The 22,934-nt window shown below is 36.4% G+C and overlaps 1 protein-coding gene across 1 annotated transcript; it reads left to right on the top strand.

Moving 5' to 3' along the window:
- The first annotated feature begins 1,640 nt into the window (after positions 1–1,640).
- On the top strand, positions 1,641–20,752 carry nlrc5 (NLR family, CARD domain containing 5). Its single transcript, XM_056261139.1, has 44 exons — positions 1,641–1,751; positions 2,409–2,725; positions 2,994–3,065; positions 4,647–6,375; positions 6,967–7,050; positions 7,158–7,241; positions 7,470–7,553; positions 7,658–7,747; positions 8,088–8,138; positions 9,307–9,351; positions 10,567–10,650; positions 10,781–10,864; positions 11,020–11,109; positions 11,195–11,242; positions 11,335–11,394; positions 11,470–11,553; positions 11,655–11,738; positions 11,844–11,933; positions 12,057–12,116; positions 12,742–12,825; positions 12,928–13,011; positions 13,123–13,212; positions 13,316–13,381; positions 13,517–13,600; positions 13,844–13,921; positions 14,058–14,141; positions 14,397–14,483; positions 14,972–15,034; positions 15,145–15,186; positions 15,307–15,390; positions 15,477–15,560; positions 17,030–17,113; positions 17,250–17,333; positions 17,413–17,499; positions 17,603–17,686; positions 17,799–17,903; positions 17,998–18,081; positions 18,686–18,769; positions 18,855–18,938; positions 19,050–19,133; positions 19,778–19,855; positions 19,986–20,069; positions 20,168–20,251; positions 20,346–20,752. Exons 2-44 carry the CDS (start codon positions 2,416–2,418, stop codon positions 20,416–20,418), a joined length of 5,262 nt encoding a protein of 1,753 aa, XP_056117114.1. The 5' UTR covers positions 1,641–1,751; positions 2,409–2,415; the 3' UTR covers positions 20,419–20,752.
- Positions 20,753–22,934: the final 2,182 nt, after the last annotated feature.

Here is a 22,934-nt window from a genome sequence, read left to right as displayed (position 1 = left end):
TTTAACTTATGATCAGATTTCTGTCCTGGAAAGTATGCAAATAAGTGCATATTTAATTAGACAATGCCAATGCTTTTTTCAGAAACTTGTAATATAAAACAACTGTTAATGTGCTGTGATTGGGGAAGTATGGTGATATCTATTAGTTGAAATTTGTACATTATTCACCTGTGGTGTCTTGCCTTAAAGTTGCAGTCTGTAGCTTTTTGGGTTTAAAAATTTTCCAAAATAAATTAGCAAATACATAACCAGCCAGTGTTCAAAACTATCTGCTTGCCTTAGCTCGATTCAAACCGGTAAGCTTTAATGATGATTTTAATTCTAGTGGTACTGGTGGATTTCCGCCGGAAATTGAAGCATGTCTTTCATTACGTCACATCTGTCTCGGATAGTAGGCTAGTAGGCTTGTGTGTGAGGATGTTGGAGGTGGAGATTTATAGCCTTTTCTCACAGCACTTGATATAATTAAACTTATCAATTTGATGGCGGATCCAGAAAGGTTCAAACGACAATCACCAGTGACAACTAGAGATTCACCCGTTGTAAAATGTAAAAGACTTCGGAGTGGCAAAAAAAAAAAAAAAAGAGACTGCAACCGGCCTATGTGAAAACAAGGATAAATATCGGACGGGCATTAAATGTAGTCACGCAATGCTGATGTTGAACATTAACAATTTGCGAACAAAGTATATTTTGCACGGTTTTACGTGATATGATAAGCGATTGTTAGATTTAATCAGTGCAATGATTTTTTTCCCTTAGATGGTCAGAACCAGAACGAAAGTGGATGTTAATTACTTGTGCAGATGACATTTTCCGGTGAAAATTATTATGTTGGTCATACTTCCAAAAATAATAATCTGTGATTCTGAATGTCAGTATCCACACCGGCACGGCGACTGACAGCCGCACATTCTCCTCAAAACATTGGATTCATCCGTGCTGTGCCGTGTAGAGGCACAACTCACGCAAAGCTGATTATTCCGCGAATATCTGCAATTGCAGATTTCGAACAAAGATGGCGACAAAGAGTAAAAACGGCGGACTGCAGCTTTAAGGTAAGTTTCATTTTTAAACTAACGTGAAAACTAAAGTTGCACCGGTTTAAAGACCTAGTAGGTGCATTGCATAGATAAAGCTCCACATCACATCTTGATGTCCTTATAAGGAGTGCAGTGATTTAATTTCACCACTAGGTGGCCTCAGTGAGTGATCAGACAACAAACATGACCTCACATGGCACTCCTGTGACTGTCCTCATTTGCCCTATCTCACGATTCAACGGATTTTATAAACCGACGTAGTAAAACTTGATGTAACTGCGTTTTTGAAGCGTCACGCACACTTTGAAATCGATTATATTGTGTTCATTGAGTCAATATAACCATAGCTTTAATTAGCAACATAAGCGCTAAATTTATTCTGTTCTAAATGCATTACGTTCAATTAATATTAAAATAACGTCTGTGAATTCTTTATAAAGTGCTTCAGGTTGTGAATCCATAGAAAAGTATCAGGAAAATAAACCTGGCTAAACGCTCTGCAGTCGTCGATTGATAAAAATGCGGGTTTACATTAAAACATACTTAAGTGACACACTACCATAGATAGGCGGGTTTGGTTTAATAGTCTCGCGCCAGACTTAGCAGGATCCGTATGTATTTTGCATATAAAAGAAAACGAAACCAAAGAGGGTTTGTTTAGTTTCATTTTCTTCCATAAAACTGGACCGATGCGTTATGCCACCAGCGGTGAGTCCATTATATCAATACGTCTTATAAACATACAGAACATTTGTTATGTTTCTTATCGCGAGTAAGCACATTTTTGACTAACATTGCCATGCCATTCATGTGGTCAACCTTTACATAACTAGCCTCCAGATAATTATATGCGTCGTTTAATGCATGGCACTATATGGCCACGAGCTGCTCCTTAAATAACAATTTATTATATTTTAGTTATTAAGTGCAGACAGAAACCTTCTTAGTAAAAGTTTGAAAGAGTTTCACATTACATACATTGTATGCATTTATATGAGTGCCATCCTGAAAGCATCTACCACAAATTTCCTACTGAACAATAATTTTTGGTCTGTAGCCTAGCATACAGACTATATTTTGTTTATAACAAACCTGGAAAAGTTGCGTCTATGAAGAGTATCAGGTATTTCCAGTATTTAAATAATACCTGGTGAATTGAAATTTTTTTAACTGTAGCAATACACGTGCTTTTAGCATTGCCAAACAAAGCCTCAGTTGTTAGACAAGTCTGGCATCAGACCTCCTCATGTTGTATAGATCAGAACTCAATGCCATTACATTTATTGTGGTGAATAAGGTTTGTCATGTAAACTAAATACAAATCAAAATTAAGTAATTTCTGTTTAATGAGCGATTTTTCCCCAGCTAATGGATGAGGATGGAGAGGGAGGACTGGTCGGGGGGCTTCCTGGTGGCGCAGGAGGCCAGTGCACTGGTGGACTTGCTCTGCAAACAGGACAGTGGTGTTCTGGATCGGATCTTTGCCTTAGTGGAACCTAACGCAATGGATCAGCTACGGTCACTGACAAACAACAGAGACCTTGTCTCAGCCACTGTGGATTACTTCAAAACGTCAGAACATACCATATGTAGAAGGTTTCTCACCATCATATATCAGTACTGTGAAAACATTCCCTTTCTTCTTGAAACTACACTGGTATCTGTAGCAGAAAATACAATTGGTAAGTCATGTTTGTATTTTTTTTTTAAATTGTACTCCAGGGTTTCCCCTACTCATACCATCAATTAATATTAAAGCATAATTGTGTTATTAATCATAATTTAATTTAACAAAATATATCAGTTTATATATTATTTGTTCTATTATTTAATTTGAACACATAATTAAAAAACATATTTGAAGTGAAAGTGAAAGTGTCCTGTAGTTGTTAAAAGAAAGAAGCTGTCGTTTAAAAGTATTCATACAGTTTTTTCCCCTATATTTTGAAGGAACAAACTTCAATCATACAAGTGACAATGATAATTCTTCACCATCACGAAATGTGAAACGTCCACGACTAGGTATGTTATACTCTTAAAGGGACACAGCCATTTGAATTTTGACTCATTGTGAAATATCTTGAATCGGCTTGAGCAACCCAACAGTTAAATTTACTTCAACTTGGATGACAGCAACCAATTGGCCATTCAACAAGAAGAATAAATCTCCCAGTGATTTCAATCTGTTTGATTAATCTTGTAAATGATCAAAATAATAAAAAATAACATGCTAAACACATCACATTGAGCATTGACCTTGTTATTAATGTTCACATTGTGATCGACAGCATTATTATTTGTTTGCAGATGCCACACGGTTTGATACTTTATTTCTTAAAGCCATAACATTCATAGATTTTAAAATGTGAGCTAAGTCTTTTTTTGAGGCTTTTGTAAGGTGGCCAAGAGAGCTCAACTGAAGAAAACACATGCAAATAGAAAAACACCCGCAAATTAAGAAAACATCTTCATCAGTTTCACAACACGTGTGCTCCAAATACTCACAACACAACCAAATATAGAAACGCACTGCAAAAGTTCACAACACAACCAAATATAGAAACGCGCTGCAAATAGCTCAGACCACTGAAATGTTTACAGGTGACCCCAATAAGTGACGAACCTGGCTGGGACGTGCTTACAGCTCAAAGTCTACTTTATTTTATTTTATTATTATTATTATTATTTTGCAAAACATACAGAGATGAGAAGTTTATGACATACAACATTGTATATACAAATATACAAAATGTAATAACAATATGTTCAATGTCATCAGAATACTAATGAGAAAATTTTTGTTGTTTGTAGCTGTTTCTTGTTCCTGTCCTGAGTTCCTGTTCTGTTGTTTTGCCCTGGATTACCTGTTTGTTTATTAAATTAATGCTTGCACTTGGATTCTCTCCGCTTCACTCCTGCCTCAACGTTACACACACACACACACACACACACACAGATATAAAACGCATATTTTAAAAACTTTTATTGTACTAAATGTATATTTATTTGCAACAGTTATGTTAACAGCTATAATAAGATATTTCTGGTAATAACAGCTTTTCAGCTGATGTGCTGCGTTGTCATGGGAACATCCCAGGTGAAAATAATGAGGAAATTATGTTGTCTTTCTTTGCTCCCTTCATCAAGTCCGTTCCAAATGGCTACATAATGGCACACAAGTGCCCTACTCACTCCAAAGTCCCCACTTCAAGGGCTCTGCCGTCTGCCCTTCAAAGGGAGTAGGGCACAGGGATGCTCACGAGCAATAAGCACGTCCCAGCCAGGTTCGTCACTTATTGGGGTCACCTGGAAACGTTTCTGTTGTGGTCTGTGCTATTTGCACCGCGTCTGGTTGTGAACTTTTGCCGTGCGTTTCTGTATTTGGTTCTGTTGTGAGTATTTGGAGCGCACGTGTGTTGTGAAACTGATGAAGATGTTTTCTTAATTTGCGGGTGTTTTTCTATTTGCATGTGTTTTCTTCAGTTGCAGCGCATTGAGCTCTCTCGGCCACCATACTTTTGTATGAACAGCAAATTATATTTCATGGTAAAACTTACATTTCTATTTACAGAAAATGTGCAATATTTTGATTTTCTTACATAGATCATTTGAAGACATACACAGATGCTCTTAAATCCATGATACTGCAAAAACATGAGACAGTGACACAGGCTGTGTTAAAGGACATCAGTCTGGGGGACACATGGGTATATTTAAAACACAGGAACCCTCTTCGAGTGAAAGACAGGACCATCCAGCCTCAAGCGTCTCTAGACAGTCATGAAGGAGAAGAGTCAGAGCATAAAGTGTCTGTTGAGTCTCTTTTGAAAACCACCAGCAGGGTTGTCGTGCTGCTGGGCCAGGCTGGATCTGGTAAGACCCTGCTGGTGCACTGCCTCGGCCGTAGCTGGGCTGAAGGCTCCTTCCCCTCCATTCACCTGCTGTTCCTGCTGGAGTTCCGGCAGCTCAATCTTATCTCACGAGATCTTTCCCTGAAAGATCTACTCTTTCTCTTCTATCCTGCTTGTGAGGATGATGAGGAAAGCGAAGCAGTGTTTGAATTCATCCTCTCCAACCCTGAGAAGGTCTGCTTCATATTCGATGGGTATGATGAGTTTCGTGCCAAGCTTACAAATCCTAGAAAGCTTGAGAGCTTCATTGACCCAAACAAACCTCTGCCAATGACAGATCTCCTCTCTGTACTGTGCAATCGTAAAATCCTTCCAGATTGCACAGTTTTTGTCACCTGTAGACCACGAGATGTGACAGACATGTTTGCGAGCCCTGGTTTCATAACCTGTGAGCTTCAGGGGTTTGACCGATTGGGTGTGAAGGAATACGCCGAGCAGTACTTTCATGAAAAAGGAGATGAATTCAAAAAGAAGGCTGTAAACTTGTTAATGGACAGCCGTCACCTCTTGTCAATGTCGCATGTACCTGGACTCTGTCATATCTGCTGTGTGTGTGTGGATCATCTGTTCTCCAGTGATGGATCTCATACTGATCTACAGCTTCCAACGTCCTTAACTGAAATCTACTTGCAAATCTTGTTGGCGTCCCTCAGACGCTTCAATGGAGGTGGGGTGTCTGGTACACCTCTACTTCAGAGATACAGAACTAAAATTGTTGAGATGAGCCAGTTGGCCCTCAAAGGACTAGAGGGAAGCACCATAGTCTTCATGGACACAGAAGTGCCTCCAGAACTCCAGGATTTTGGCATCAAAAGCGGAATACTGTCTTGTGTCAAGCTGACGTGTGAGGATGGATCTTCAGGAAACGGTTTCACCTTCATGCACCTTACAATGCTGGAGTTTCTCGCTGCCCTCCACCTCATGACCAGTCAGAACATAACAGAGAGTCAACTTAAGAAGAAGCTTAACTTGAAAACCCGCTGGACCACCAAGACTGACCCAAAGTCTGTCTTTACAGATTCTCTCCATCTTTACGTATGTGGGCTTGCTGCAGAGGTCTGCACCTCCAGTTTGGTCCAGCTTCAAGTGGCCGAGGGAGCCGCGGCTTGGGTACAAAGGCGCCAAGCTGTCGTCCGTAATGTTTTGCTGGGTTTTGCTGGAAGTACCAGTCAAACAGGCCCCAAAATTGTGGAGCTGTGCCGATGCGTTCGTGAAACACAAGATTCTAACTTGGCAAGAGCTGTTGGTTCGAGACCGCAGTTTGAACTGAGAAATATCAGACTCAACGCTGTTGACATGGATTCTTTGGCATTTGTAACAGCAGCTGCTGATCAGAATGTATGTCTGGACTTTGGTGGCTGTTCAATTGACTTGGATTGTTTGGAAATCCTCCCTAGTTTCAAGAATGTGGATCGTCTCATGTGAGTTTTCATAAAATCCTCCTTTATGAACTAATTATTTATGTGTAGTCCATATGGCATCTTTAAATATTGATGCATGAAATAGTGGTACGATATTGGTTATCAGCTGATAGTTGGTTGTTATTTTATCTGTATCAGTTGATACTAGATGTATAATATATTGGATATTTAATAAACTACAGTAATTCCCCTTATTTTACATTTAGATAACCTTTGCTGTCATCTAATGCTAACTTAAGTTCATCTTTAAAAACACTAATCGTTTAAAAAATGTTAAATGTAATTTTTACCAAATCTCCAAAAGAATAAACATTTTTCATACTGTACATTATAATGTTGTGATGCCTAAATTCACAATAATTGTATTGTGTTTATTTTAGTCATTTTATTTCAATATTTTTTATTTATTTAGACATAATAGTTTAGATTTTCTATTATCATCATTTTTTTTAGTTATCTATAACATCAAAATAATTACCAGCTGCCAAAATTTATCAATAGCACATGATATTGGTTCAGGTTGTAGTTTTTATTCTGAAACAAACTGGTCATGTTCATATATTCACCTTTCAAATGTATATCTCATTCAAGTTTCCGTAGCCGGAAATACGATGACAGGTTTGCAGAGGCTTTGTGTGGTATCCTGTCTAAACTCCAGGCCTTGCGGCGATTAGAGTACGTTTTTGAATCAACCAGTGTCTGTTGTGTCCTTTATGCATGTTGTCATACTATTTCCTTGCTGCGTGTTTTGCATTGGTTTGAGTTTTTCCTCTGATTTACAGCTTTATCAGTGGAGGCCTCACTGATGTTGGAGCTGCAAAACTTGCCAGGGCTTTGGAGGACTGTCCCCACATCACACACCTGGAGTAATACCATTTGCTATGCCATGGCCTTCATAGATTGAAATTTAAAGCAATATACTGATTTGTCCTGACATGTTTGTGTTTGTGTTTGTGTTCAAATATATTTCTGATATTCATATGTTTTCTGCTTATTTTTGAAATTGGAATGGACAAAAAGTTTACAGTAGGTGGACTTGATGATCTGTCATCAACATCTGTCTTGTGTCAAACAGTGTGTTGTTTATCTGACAGTGTCAGCGATAACTCCTTGAAAGATGAAGGAATAAGAGTGATTGCGGAAACACTATCCAGACTGCCCAACATCTGCTCTGTTTTGTAAGTAGTGTGTTTTCGTTTCAAAAGCCTGATTGTACATAATTGAGATATTCACGACAGTATTACTTATATTACGTCTGGTACATTATTTCACTTTTACTCAGGATGGGGAAAAACATCATCTCCACAGATGGAGTCCTCACACTCATTGAGAGGATGGCTGCCTGCACCTCCATTCAGGAAGTCCATGTTGAGTATGTTGTTTTGTTGGCCTGTCTTATACATTTATGAAAATCATGAAAATGGCAAATGAGACACATTTTCCACATAATTTGGATCGGGCTATCAACTAGTTTTGCTTAAGAGCAGTACATAAGGTTTTGTCCCATAAATATGCCCTTAAAATCTTAATATTAATGTACTTTAAAGTTAAACGCATATTAATCTCGCCATATTTTTTGTAGTCGTGTCCTTATTTTCTTTTACCCTGTGTAGTTTTGTTCAGTTTTTGAAGATTATGGCACTTCACTTGATCTGTCCATTTGGGTCCATTTCATTGTCATAGGATGTTTTATACTCTCTTATTGTGTACAGGGGGAATAAAGAGATCAGCCTTTCCTTCTCACAAAGCTCTGACACAATATGGTGAGTGCTGATTGACAGATAGTCTCTAAATACGTGTTTGAACTATTTGAAGGGTGGGTAATACCCCAGAACTCCAAACCATGTAATTTATATGTCATATTTCCTGTTTAGCACATCTTTTGTGGTGACATTGTCTGTGCAATATGCAATTGGCTAGTTATTGCAGTGCAATGCACTATGTCCTGGCTGAAAGTGATAACGTATGGTGGTAGATGTTGTGCATCTTTTTTTTTTTTTTTTTGAGGGCAAGTCTATAGCTTTTACCCTAATGTTAAAGTTGCAGTATGCTATTTCTCAATGTCGTTGCTGAACATTGTTGATATTTGAAATCAACCCAAACGAACACATTCCTCTCTTCATTGCTTCGCCACCAAAACTCAGCCCTACATCCTAACCACCCTGCTCCGAGTCGGTCTCAAAACCCTGATTGCTGTCATGCGAGGCTGGTACACTAACAAGTACGCTAAACAGTATACAACACATTCTCTAACAGTCATCAGCCTGCACAAATCTTACTAGCTGCCTCCGTTACACACGCAACGCAATGCAGTGGATGGGTATTTATCGTAGCAGAAGCGCAACAAAATGATGCTTCATTAAAAATAAAGCGAAGATGATGAACGAACGACAAGGAAGCACAAAAAAGTAACATGCACACACCGGGGAAATACAAGCAAGAGTTCGTTGTTAGTTGCCAGCTGGTCCAGACAAACAATGACACTCAAAACCAGTGTTACTCGGAGCGAAATCAAAGCAACCTCCGCGTCTGTTTTCAGGCCTTCCCGCTTAGCTCTCTCCAGCACTGGAAAGCTTTTCTAATATTAACGCGGGTCCTAAAGCTCTTTCCTGATCATAACCCTTTTTTTTCGCAGTGATATTCCTCTGAGATTTTTTTGTATTTTTGTATTTTTTTGTATGAGATTTTTTTTTGACAGTATTTCTTCAAATCTCCCTCTTGCTCTTTCTCTCTCCTCCACCGCCATACGCCCCCTAATGCTGATTGACTACTACACATTTGTTGTTGTGTCTGGTTGTGTCGGTCCGACGAACTTTCAAACAGTGTTTTTCAAATATCGCTTACCCCACCTTTAAAGTGCAGTCTGTAGTGACTGCAGAGTTTGATGGTCATAAACATAAAAATGCATTTTTCTCAATTTTTCTTTCTTAGTGAAAACACAGACTTGAATAACACGGAAGAGACAAAGAATGTAAGGTAAGTGCTGATTCCTTTAAAAATCATATTCCTTTTCAGATAAAGGACAACAAATTAATCCTTAGTTACAAAGTCTAGATTTTAAACTTAACACTGAACTTTAGACTTAATGAGTTTAAAACTTTATGGCTTCATTATATCATATAGAAGGAGCTGTGCTTTCATCTTGCTTTGTTTAATAACGTGGTGTATGGTGTCTATAAAGTCCAAGTGTTCATCACTGGGCAGCATTTCAGGAGAATAAGAGGATAGTTTGTGGAAGAGGATAGGCTTGACAGAAGTTATGCAATTTCAGGACAATCATATTGAAGACAGCAAACAAAAATGTTAAATTTTATGGAAAATACTCATGAGAAACTGACTTGTTATATGTATATTTATTTATCAAAAAATTATTTTAATCAGGAATATTCACAGTATGTATTGATGATCATCTGCAATTTGATGTGCAAAGTTTTCTTTATGATTTCTCCAACTCCCTCTTACAAGGTCACAGACATTTGTGGCATTGTTTTATTTGAAGGGTCAGGGCAGGGTTATTATGCTGTTGTCCATTCATGTCTTTTAGTTATTATTTTTTATTTAACCAGGAAAATTCTCATTAAGATTAATATTCTCTTTCACAAGAGAGTCTTAGCTCAGATCTTGTTCTCTACTCTCGACTCCACTAAATAAGGCTTATAAAAGTTTATTAATCTTGGCCGCACCTGAAATGGGTCACACCATTAACATTAGTACCTGAGAAGTTAAAGTAAATACGCCAGAAAAACCCTGCTCATTAAACAACACCCATTTATTGCATGGAAGGGGCAAGAACATAACATAAGTGATTAAAATTCATATGCACAGATTAATTGAATTATAAAGTTTAACCACTTCTCTTGAACGTAATACTGTTAAACTGAATATACAAAGCAAACTGTTTGCTGAAATAAGAATGTGCAGTTTATTTGTCAATCAGATGCACATGAAATATCTGTTACTATAGCAACAGTAGGGTCACAGAGCGTTTTATTTTTTAATATTAAAATAAAGTGATGTACAGTGTCTTAAGAGGGGGTACTGCTAATGTCTCCACCAATGACAAAATCAAACCTACACCCTTGAGAAAATGAACCACAATTTCTGCTGTGTCACTACCATTGTTTCAGTGGGTTTATAATTTTCAAACCAAACATACTGAACTGACAGGAAGTTGTAATTGTTTCTTTATAGGTTTAAGCAGTGTAACATCACCGTTTCCCATGTAGCCAGTCTGTGTAATAAACTCAAGGGCTTCTCCTTCATAACCCTTTTAGAGTAAGTATTAAAATTCACCATAAATCCTACCTTTTAAACTTCAGTGTACCTCATATCGGATTGAGTTCATACACCCACAATTCTTCTTGTAAGTACAGCACTGATGTTACATGTTTTCCTCATTTCTCAGTTTGTCCTACAACTCGCTTGGTAACAAGGGCCTAAAGAAGATTCTGGACCTTCTGCCTAAACTAGGAACAATTCAGGAGATCAAGTAGGCCTATGTTTTTGTCTGCAGCTTCCTTTGGTTTTGACAGTTCTAGTGAGACAATATTCTAGTGCATGTGCAAAAGAGCTTCTCCATTTACCGTACTGCCAGTCTATTTCTGTTTTCAAAAGAGTATATATTTTGTTTCTGAACACACACAGTCTCAGTGAAAATGGTGTTGATCTGGATGGGGTGGTGATGCTTGCTTCTGCCCTCTGTAACCAGAAGAACCTGAGGAGAGTGAATGCAAGGTCAAGACCAGCATTGAGTTTTTGGTCATTTTTCTGCCTGTCTGAATGGCTGTTAAAATGCTAACACTGTGCTTTTTCTCACCAGTGGAAATGAAAAGAAAAAGTTGGTTCTTTGGTTTGACACCAGCAGAAGGTACGGAAACAGATGTGGTTGCAGACATTTTTGCTTAATATGTAAAGTATGTAAGGTTGGCGTAGTATAACCTATGTGTTTTATAAATGCAGACATGCTTCAAGACAGCTGACCCCAAGTGAAAATGGGATACATGTGCATAAAAAACTCAGGTATATCTCTCAGTTTTGTTATATACATTGATTTAGCGATAATCAGGTAATTTATGTGTTTTTTTGTCTTTACAGTTTAACCCATTGTGATATCCAACCTGACTACATGGCCAAGCTGTGTAAGCAGCTGGTTAAATGTGAAAACCTTTTGGAGATTGAGTGAGTAGCTTTAATGTCTGCTAATCTATAGTGTAGAGACAAAAGACTGTTATATGGATCACTTACATTCTGCTTTTCCACATTTTATATTTGTGTTACAGGTTCTCCCATCTAAAACTATCAAATGAGTCTATTGAGAAGTTAATGTCGATCCTTCCTGAAATGTCTTCTCTTCATCTACTGAAGTAAGTGGCCATAACAGTCTGGTTCCTGTAGCACAGCTGTATTTGATCCCTATCATGAATGACCTGATATTACATTTATTAATCTAAGATGACTTTATTTTTCAGCTTAAGTCATGTTGACCTGTCTACAAATGGGGCTTTGTTATTGGTCAGATCTCTTGCTGACTGCCAGCGTGTCACGGCTGTAGAACTAAGGTGTATTATTTAAGTTCATATTTTTAGATATTAAAGTAGGGATTACCTTTCTTAAAATATGCTTTTAAAAACACTTATATTGATTATTTGAATTCCTAAAGTTGGTTTTAAAATGATTCTTAGACACCAGGCAGAAGCATTCATCAAATTTGGTCCTGAAAAAGCAGAGGCAGCAATTTGCAAGTAAGTAATGTCAGCTCAACATTGATACAGTGGCCATGTGATTATGACAAAAAATATACTTTTCAATTATTTAGAGTTAAATTAGGATGGTCACTAAACGGTCAAGTTCTTCTTAGCCCTTTAAAATTACTGAAGTTCTCAAACACTTCAGTTCAGCGCATGTAGTGAGTTCTGCCGCCTTGTGAAAACTCTATGAAGTGGTTTATACTTACTGTATAAATAATTGATTCACCTTGCTGGCTATAATGAGAGCATTCGTTAGAGTTCAGAACTCAGTGATCTCACGCTATCAGAACTCGCATTTGAGTGGTATTGAGCGGATTTCTTCTGTGCCAGTGAGTAATTTAAAGGACTTTAGAAATAGAAATGTAAAAAAAAAAAAAATACAATTTTTAAAAGATAAAAAAATGACCAAAACTTAAATATAAAAATATTAAATATAAAAATAAAAGCAATTTGAAAATAGAAATAAAAACTATAATAGTATATAAATAATATTGAAATAACACTGCTTTTGATGCAATACACCTTAAACTGAATGCTGTAATGCTGAATGCTGAATCACTATAATAGATTTGGCACCTTTGGAAACAGGAGGTTTTGACTCTTTCTCTGATGTTTACAGGCTCACAGAGTATAAACTGAGCAAAACCAATGTTGAGAAGCTCTCAAGGATACTGGAGAACTGTCCTCGCCTATCTGAACTAGTGTAAGTATTCCTCTGTTCTTTTACCACTGTTTTCTCATCCTATTAGAAGTCGGTACATTTTACTGTTGTGCAAACAAATTTGTATTTCTTTCCCCATTGTAGCTTGTCTCATAACCTTCTCCGAGATGAAGGGGTGAAATGTTTTGTTGATTATTTGCCCAAACTAAAGATCTCAAGCTCAGTGAGGTAAGAGTTTAGTCACAGCCTGTCTTCATAACATTCGTTGCTTGTAATTGACATTATGGGTTATTTTACCTCTTATTATGGGGTAAGTTTACTTATTGTACTCCTTCACAGCATCAGTGGCAATCGAATGACTCAAGTAGGTGCACTGGATCTGGTCAACTCAATGAATACTTGTGAAAAGGTTGTTGCTGTTGAAGTCAGGTAATGACTTTTCATTGGCATGAGCAAGGATTGGTTTACAGAAAAGTGTTTCAGTTATTCTCATAAGTTTTTTAGCTACTGTATATGCTCTTCTCTTCTTTAGTCTTGGAGTGGAAGACCAGTCTTTCATTCATTTTGTGCAGGAACACGTCAACGACAAGACTCTTAGGTAATTTCCCAAAATGCACGTGAGGCATCACAATCGAAAGACAATCAAATAGTCACGAGAATAATAGGTTTATTCAAGTCAAAAGTGAAAGTGGTTTGGTGTTTAGCTTCCTCTTACAGTTGTCTTGACATACAGGTTAAGGGAATGCAGTTTTGATGTCATACACTCGAAGAAGCTTGTGGAAATCCTGAACAGATGCCCTAGGCTACTTACATTAGAGTGAGTATTTGACCACAGTTACATTACTATGTACCATATAAGTGTTTTGTGCGCACTTCATAACTTCTAAAACTAAGTAGGGTGAATTGAGTTGGTAGGGTTGATTGGGATCATTTTTCCTAGTCATCTCAATGGCAAAAAGTCACCCTGAATTCACCCCTTTCTTTATTGTCCTCTCAGAAAAATGCTGCACCTTATAGAAACATTGGTGTTAAAATGTTTATTGTTCCTCTCTTTCTTTAGATTGTCTTCTAATTCACTGCAGAGTCAAGGCTTTTTACTGGACAGCCTGGCTGAGCTCTCCACAATCCATACTGTGAAGTAAGATTTTAACAAGGATTGATCTCACAGATAAATGATGACATATCGCTTTCGACAGTTGCATGGATCTTTGGATAGTTTGGATAGTTGGCATATTAATACAGGTTTTTAATGCACATTTTTCTATTCCTCTCAGATTAAGAAATAATGGTTTGATTTCTGAGCAAATAGAGTATTTTGTCAAACAGTTCAGTAGATGTCACCAACACAGAGACATCAGGTAAAAACAGAACAAAACATCTGTTCTATTTAAGGGTGTTTCATAATTTGAGATGTGATGGAAATTTTGGTGGATGTGTGGGGAAAAAAGTCATATGTATACATGTGTATATTAAGAGTTTATTTTCCAAATTTGCCCTAAGAAACAACGAAATTAGTTTATTTCTGTTATTTCTGTCTTATTTCTGATTAGTTGCTATTTTTATATAGCAGATACAAAGTGAGGATAATGATGTGTTTGGGATGTTTTCATTAGGATTGAAGAGCCATGGCTGACAGGAAATGATGTTATCAGTCTCATTGCCAAATGTCTGAATCTGCAGCCACACATCAGAGAAATCAGGTGCAGTCCTGAAGCAGTAACCTACAAGCCACACACACACACACACACACACACACACACACACACATCATGTGACCACTGATAACTTAATGACAACAGGTACCATTTTTCAAAACCTTGTCAGCACAGCAAAATGCACAAATTCAATATATGTTTAAAACTGCAAATGTAGTCAAAGATAAAGTGAAGTGTAGTGAAGTGAATAGTATTAATAGTTCACCTGTTGAATTTTTTGATGTTACTTGAGTTAAACAAAATGTGTCTGGCTGTTTACCGAGTGGTTTCCTGTGTGACCCTCATTTCATCCTAAATTAGACCCCACTCGCACGTTCATGTTGAATGGCACAACAAATTAAAATGACATATTTGCAGAGGATACTAACTTACTAATGTATCATATGATTGATTTCGTAAAAAGTATAGCACTAAATATTGCTTATGAAACATCCCAAGGAGATAAAAAAATATTTTTTACCCAACATTTGCAGGGTCAACCGTGCTTCCATAAACATCATTACAGAGGCCAATTCCAGTCCCAGCTCCACTTCTATGTAAGTTTCATAACTCCCTATAGTTTTTACGTTCATAGAGTGTTCATAAAAATGGTTTACAATGTTATATAGGCCTATGCAAAGTTAATTTGGCCCGTTTTTTCTGACAGAGTTCATCCTGAAAATGTCTCACCTGCTCTGCAGACCCTTAGGTGAGTTGGCTTTTTGTTTGCTTGAAAGGTAATTGGGTGTTTTGTGCTTTTCTTTAATTTAATTTTAATATGATATTCTGTGCATTTGATGTACAACAACACTTTTGTCACATTCTTTAGCTTTGATGGCTGTGACATAGAAGGACAGCATCTCACTCCTCTGACATTTCCCATCCAGAAATGTCTTGGCTTGGAGGTTTTAAAGTAAGTCAATGAGTTTATGCTGATTTTGTTGTCTTAGGTGTCTTTTTTTCTTAGTTTGAATCCTGCTCACTTCATTTTGTGTCCAGGTTTTCTCAGCTTAAAGTGGACCGAAAAGGCGCAGAGTTTTTGTCTGCAGTCATTCCGTCCTTACTGAATCTCAGGAGCCTCACGTAAGGTTTTCATAATTAAGCACAATAAACAGATAATTATCTTTATTTTATATGTATGGGGTGTTTTTATTAAACATTTAGATGTTTTTTACAGAATGTCTAAGAGTGGATATATACATGCATCACATGACATGTTTTTGTTGCTAGGGCTATTTCTGTAGCATCTGTATATCCTAAATACACACAATTAAATATTTTTTGTATTTGCATAATTTGACTAAATTAAAGCTTGATTAAAAATTAAGCACCGGTACAATAAAAATATGTTGCTCAGAAGTAATATTTTACTTGATTTCTCTTTATTTCTTCATCATCATGGTGTCTCATATTTCCTTCTCAAGCTCTTCAAGTAAACAAGTACACTAACTTTTGAGAAAAATGTATTAGTCGTGTAATTCCCCCGTTCTTGATGTGATCATGATGTGATCATGTGCTTCTCTTGCTCTATGTGTTATGTTATCATTGGTTTATTCATGTCCAAGTTCATGTTCAGGTCCATGTTTAAGTCTATGTTCACATTTCTTTTCTAGTCATGTTTCAAGTCATGTTTTTAGTTAAGTTTAAGTCTATGTTGTTTTGTATTTTTTTTATCAATAAACTGCACCTCTCACTTTCAACTGGCTCCAGTGGATATTAGTCCATATGTATTTATACCCCTCATGTTCCATCTAGCTTTCTGTAACATATATCATACAGAGAACAGAGAAACACATGACTAGAATAAACCAAAAGGTGTGTTCAACTTGAAGAAGTGCTGCGCAGACCGATTGGTGTGTGACATCAAAGTACAGCGAGAGCGATTACAGAGCAGAAGGCTTTGTATGCTTTCAAATCGCTCTTGCGGCACATTGATCGGTCTGCGCTGTGCCGCTTCAAGTCGAACACACCTAATGAAAACATAACACAAAGAGCAAGAGAATCACATGACATGTTGGCATGAGGAACGGGGGAATTAAATTACTAAACTAGAAAAATAAAAAAGACAATTCAAAATGAAAGATATGGAAACTAAAATGAGATTCCCAAAACCAAACGTGATGCACTATGGCCTGGTTTCACAGACAAGGCTTAGATTAAGCCAGGACTAGGCCTTAGTTAAATTAGGACATTTAAGTAGCTTTTATAAACGTTCCTTAGAAGAAGAAAAAATATTACTGGTGTGCATCTTGAGTGCATCACTGACATATTTTAAGATGTCTGTACAAATTGCTTTTTTAGCTCACACATACATTTTAGTCTGGGACTAGGCTTAAGCCTTGTGTCTGTGAAACCGGGAATATTAATATTAAAATCATTTTTAATTAATTTATTCTTAGTTTGGATGGTCATGCTTTAAAACATTTTATTTAATTTTACATAAAGTAAGATAAAAAAATCAACCCCTGGGACTTAAAGATGTTGAAGAAACACCATTGTGTACTTTATTTGTAACACTCTTGGTGTTATTATAAGTACTGTATACTTTACAGTCTTGATTTGAAAGCAGCAGCTGAGGATGATGTGGAAACTCTTGCTGAAGCATTACCAAGCACTCCAGTGTTTGAGAGTCTGAGGTTTGTTGTCTTTCTTATTACTCTTATCCAAGTAAAGTTTAACTTTGCACAGAAAAAAAAAGGTCTTTACAGGGAAAAGTATGTGTAATTTCATTATGTGAGCTTATTTACCTTTTCCTTCCTGTATGTGTTTAAGTTTGTCCCAGCTTGTTTTAGGTGACCGTGGAGCTGCAATATTAGGGAGAGCTCTTCAAAGTGTGCCAAATCTGAAATCATTTAAGTAAGTGTCTGATTTTCTTCATTATTTCTCATCGCAACAAAGTGCAACATTGCTGATTGGCTGATATGTTTTTGTCCAGTCTGTCCCAGTGCTCTGGCTGGACAACAGCTCGAGGGCGTGACCTGGTCAAAGGACTGGTGCAGTGCGCCTCACTGGCAGAGATACGGTAAATCATGTTGTAGTGTCCGCTTTTCAAACACCGCACTCTGTAATACATTCACTGTCATTGACAGGTTATACCATATTTAATACTTTGTTTTCAATTATAGACTGGACTCTTTGGTACTTGATGAGGAGGGGATAACCATCCTAGCGCAAGGCTTCAGCCATTTGGACTCCCTTCGAAGGCTCAGGTAAGCCTTGTAGTGTTCATTGAATATTTAGCAAACACTCAATAAGCAGGTATACTCTCCCAGAAACCCATCTTTTTATTTCATATCTAATCTGGTTGTTTGCTTTCCTTAGCTTGAACAACATTAGAGTGGTGACATCAGAGACGTTTGTGAATGGCACTGGCATACTTTGTCTACTTGCCTCTTTTAAGGGGTTTAGACAGATGGAAGAGATTGAGTAAGTGTTGTGGTCTGTAAAAGCACATGCACACAAATGCTAACAGCATTTGCTTATATGTAAAAAAAAAAAAAAAATGTAATGCTATTTACAGGTTGGAAAGTTGGCGAATGGGAGATGGTGGTACTTATGAGCTTGTGAAATACATTCCTTCATGGACTAAACTACTAAAGCTGAGGTATGGCAACTGCATTGAGAATGAGATTCAGATTATTTCTCAGCTGAGAGAACAATTTATTAAAGCTTGTGATAGACCGCCCTCTAGTGGACACAATTAAATATGGTGGAAATATAGCCTACACTAACTTGTGTTTATTTAAAAAATGCACACTACTGTTCAAAAGTTCGAATGGTTTGCACAAAAATATTTAACAGCACAACTGTTTTAAACATTGATAATAATAATAAGAAATGGTTCTTATTACCAAATCAGTATGTAAAAATGATTTTGAATGATCATGTGACACTGAAGACGGGAGTAATGATGCTGGAAATTCAGCTTTGCCATCACAGGAATAAGTTACATTTTAAAAGGTATTGACATAGGCCTACAAAACAGTTAGTTATTCTAAATTGTAATAATATTTCACAATATTACTTTTTACTAGTTTGCAAACCAGTTTTTACTGTGTTTTTGATCAATGAGCATAAGAGACTTCTTTCAAAACCATTTAAAAAAAAAAAAAAACTGACCCTAAACATTTGAACGGTAGTGTTATTGTTGTTATTACAGTCATCTGAAACATTGCATCATTATTAATGTTCCTCGAAACTTTTTGCAGTCTGTCAGACAACAGTATAAGTGACCAGGCTGGAGAGAAGCTACTGGCGGCTCTATCCCATTGCAGAGCTCTTCAGAAACTACAGTAAAACATTCACTTGATTTAATTAATGTGTGATATTGCTTGCAAAATCAGTAGCTGACCATTCTTCATTATTTTGTTTTCACAGGCTGTCCAAAAACAAGCTTGGTCAGGCCAGTGCTGCTAAACTATCTCAAGTCCTTCCGTTACTGCCTCAGCTTTCAGAACTCAAGTAAGTCATGCATGTTGTGGTCTACATAGTAAATAATGACAGAATTTTTATTTTAGATTAAACTATTGCTTTAAAAAGATGTCAGCAATGGTGATTTTTTTTTTTTTTTAGTTTGTCAGAGAATCAGTTTGACCCACAAGGATCCAAGGCTCTTTGTGAAGGTCTCATAAGCATGAAGGCACTGAAAATACTACAGTAAGACACCAAATACTTTACAGAGCCACATATATGATTGAATTTGTTACATCACACACTACTGTTCAAAAGTTCTTTAAATAAATTGACTTTGAAAAATACTTTTAATTAATATTTTTTTCAGCAAGGATGCATTAAGTTGATCAAAAGTGAGAGTAAAGAAATTTACAATGTTACAAAGAATTTATATTTCAAATAAATGCTGTTCTTTTAAAAATTCTATTAATCAAAGAACTAAAATCATGGTTTCCACAAAAATATTAAGCAGTTTTCAACACTGATAATAATAAGAAGTGTTTCTTGAGCAGCAAATCAGCATATCAGAATGATTTCTGAAAGATCATGTGACACTGAAGACTGGAGAAATGACTGCTGAAAATGTAGCTTTGCATCACATGAACAAATTACATTTTACAATTACATAAAAGATATTGAAATAGAAAACAGTTATTTTAATTTGTAATGATATTTCATTTTAACGTTTTACTGTATTTTTATTTAAATAAATGCATCCTTGGTTAGTATAAGACACTTATTTCAAAAACATGACAACATTTTACCGACCCTAAACTTTTGAACGGTATATAACCTGGTTATTGCATACTGCTGCATTCTGTAAACCAGTGTAACTACTTGTCTCTCAGTTTGACTTCATTTGGGAGTTCAGATCTGGTTGATGTGGCATCATCCCTCAAACACTGTCCATCCATAGAAGATGTCAGGTGGGATCAGATATTTCAAATGCTGTAGTTTGACTCATAAATGCATGGACCCACACATTTAATTATTATTGGTCCTCCCTGTGTGTTGTTTAAAACTGCCCTTAGTTTATAAAGTCATTGTCTTTTTCAGCTTGTCATGGAATGGATGTGGTGACAGTCTTGCATCGACACTGGCTAAGATTCTGCCCCTGTGTACAAAGCTGAAAAGACTTGAGTAAGTTACTTGGGCGCTTGCAGTGAAAGTTTACCTTTTCGGCTGATTACATGTTGGATTTACAGTATGCTGATGTTATTAAAAACTAATAATTGCAGCCTGGAGGCCAATAAAATAACCACGACTGGAGCCACAGCGATAGCCAAATGCCTCCCATCATGCCCCTCCATTGAAGTAATAAGGTATGACTAGCAAATACACTCTCGGACAATTCTAGTTTGGGTAATTAATAAGAATCAAAAAGCTGAGCTTCTCTACATTTGTCCCTTTATACAGACTCTGGAGGAATCCAATTGACAAAGAGGATGAGAATCTAAAAGATCAGAGGCTGAACTTTTTATCGGTTTAATTACTTGTGTTCTTTTTTCTCTTTCCTTTTTTCATATTGTTAATAATATTGGTGTAGTGCTATTATTAGTAGTTTTAACTTGAAATTATTTAATCGGGGAACACATTACCTCATTAGAGCAATTCATTACACCATTACAACAGCACACTTCTCAGATGTTCGGGGACTGGAATCATTTAATGCCCATCTGATGCAAACAATAGGCTCTGATCAGTAAAGAAAAAGAGCAGGTGACATGCTGTGCCAAAAAAAAAAGCACAATTAACTTTTCTAAATTGCAACAATTCGAAACAATGAAAATGTGACTTATTAGCCAGTCGTAGCACAATGAAGTATAGGCAGCTATATTTCAATAGTGAAAGTTCAGCACAGTCATGCTCTTTGCTGATACACCGAACTAAGGTATCTTGAAGCTCAGAGCCTACGTTAGGGGCATTCATGCACTTATCCACCCTGAACTCCACCATGTTGTGTTCTCCTTTAAATTACGTATTTATGTCTGCATTTTACTTGGATCTGTTCAGCTTTTATCTATAGAAACATTTCTTATTTGTTATTTGTAAAGTGCTTTACTCAACTTGTATAGGTGAACTCAGTGCTCGTGTCCCTGGTAAATGCACAACCATCCTCTCTAGTACCTGCACTGACCAATTATTGATCCTATTCATGTGGGTTTTTTTATGGTATTGAAATTATAAATAAAGGTTATTCATCAAATTTGGACAATAGCTTTTCTGTTATTTAATCAAAATAGAATGTATAATAGAGTGTCTTGGAGTATTATTATTGTTATACGAGTATAATATATTACAAAATGGCAGGAAGGTTGCAGGTAATCTTATTTATAAGAGAAAAATATTTTAAAAATTGCACAATAAATACTATATTCCTGCAATATCAGAGGAATCAGGACCGCAGTTCTAGGACCCTAGTTTTTTGTGACGGTGCCACTTGCAAATTTTACACCAACAGAGGAGACATGATTGCAAACAAATGCAAAGACAAGACCCATTGGAAATAATTAATTTTGTATGATCTTTAGCTTATTTTTATTGTAAGAGCAAGTGTGACAATTTTAAAACTGAATATGCGGGGCTCTCATTGTCAGCAGTCTCCAGTTATTATTTAGCTGTGCAAAAACAGTTCATGCTGCTGGATATTGTAAATTTGTTTTCAAATTATTTTAATTCATTAACATACTAATAAACACTAGTTTGTTGAGCAATTGTTTTACCATTTACTGCACTTTTTAAGTGTCACACATCTGATGTGAAGCGCCACGCTGCGGCTAATGAATTGAAGTCTTTCTGAATAGTTTTTCTTTTTGAATTTAACTGAATTTAAAAACAGAATATAGTTCATATATAGAAACAATTACCAACGGGTATGTTTAGGGTTAGGACCATTGTTGTATAAGTTACTCTAAAAAAGTAATTAATTACTAGCTACTAATTACACCTTCAACTGTGTAATTAGATTACTGTACTGATTTGATTACTTATTACTAATTACTTTCCAAATCCCATATCAACATCAACCAGTTGAACAATACAAGTACACGAAATAAACTTTCTTTCAAATTGATTTGTTCAAATAAACAACATACAATTGCATTATTCTTGAACTGACCAAAGTATTTAAAGGGAGAAGGTTATATTTAAAAAAAATTGTTTTATGTTAAACCCACTATTTTTATATAGAATTGTTCCATAATCTATACAGTATTTAATGCTATAGTATTACATCAGAAGTAACTGTAATTAAATTTCAGAAAAATGTCAGAGTAATCCCTTACTTAATGGGACAAGTAATTAGATTACAGTAATTAGATTACTTAGTAATTAATTACACCCATCACTGGTTAGGACAATATATAAATTAAATTTGTACAATTAAACAACTAAATCATCCTTGAAAATAATCAAATAAATACAGAACTGAATAGTAAGTGCTATAAAATAGTATAAACAGCTAAATCATACAAAAAAACGAGGGTCTACCCTTCTCAAAAATTGGGCCCTGGTCAAAATACTGCAGTTTTACTGCTAGATGGCAGTAAAGCAACGCTAGTAAATATGATAAGGATGCGGACCGCAAGTCTCTTGAATGTTTTATCAGGAAATACAGTTCACCTGGATTAAATCACACATGCCAGTCACTATGATGGCATGACGTGATGTAGGCTACAACATAATCAAGAAAAAAGCATTTTGCGTCCTGGCGTCCAGGTTTTATAGCTGTCAACGATGATGATGACAATGACGAGCAAATCAGTTCAAAGAGTCAATGTCAAAGATCTGAATGGTCTCTGGCAGCACCTTTTATATATTTATTAATTAATTATTTCAAACATTATCGACAGAGTGAAATTTATGAAATTGAGTCGAATGAAACAGTAGACAATACGCGTGTTTTATTTATTTTCTATACAATATAAGTTTTCCTCAAGTTTTTAAGAACAATGCGCGCGCGTTTCCGTGGTCTTTAGCAAAATACATCAAGATACGACAGGCCCA

The sequence above is a fragment of the Rhinichthys klamathensis genome, unplaced genomic scaffold (assembly GCF_029890125.1).
Source record: "Rhinichthys klamathensis goyatoka isolate OS25496 unplaced genomic scaffold, OSU_Roscu_1.1 h1tg000181l_1, whole genome shotgun sequence".
In the NCBI taxonomy this organism is placed as follows: Eukaryota; Metazoa; Chordata; class Actinopteri; order Cypriniformes; family Leuciscidae; genus Rhinichthys; species Rhinichthys klamathensis.
Note: the sequence above shows the minus strand (reverse complement) of the source record. Positions and strands in the feature narration are given on the sequence as shown.

Bases quoted from the DNA above. Each gene is read 5' to 3' on its own strand.
- nlrc5 (XM_056261139.1), top strand. From the start codon at position 2,416: ATGAGGATGGAGAGGGAGGACTGGTCGGGGGGCTTCCTGGTGGCGCAG. The intron at 10,651-10,780 runs GTAAGTATTAAA...CTCATTTCTCAG, and splicing joins TCCTTCATAACCCTTTTAGA to TTTGTCCTACAACTCGCTTG. The intron at 12,117-12,741 runs GTAAGTAATGTC...TGATGTTTACAG, and splicing joins GCAGAGGCAGCAATTTGCAA to GCTCACAGAGTATAAACTGA.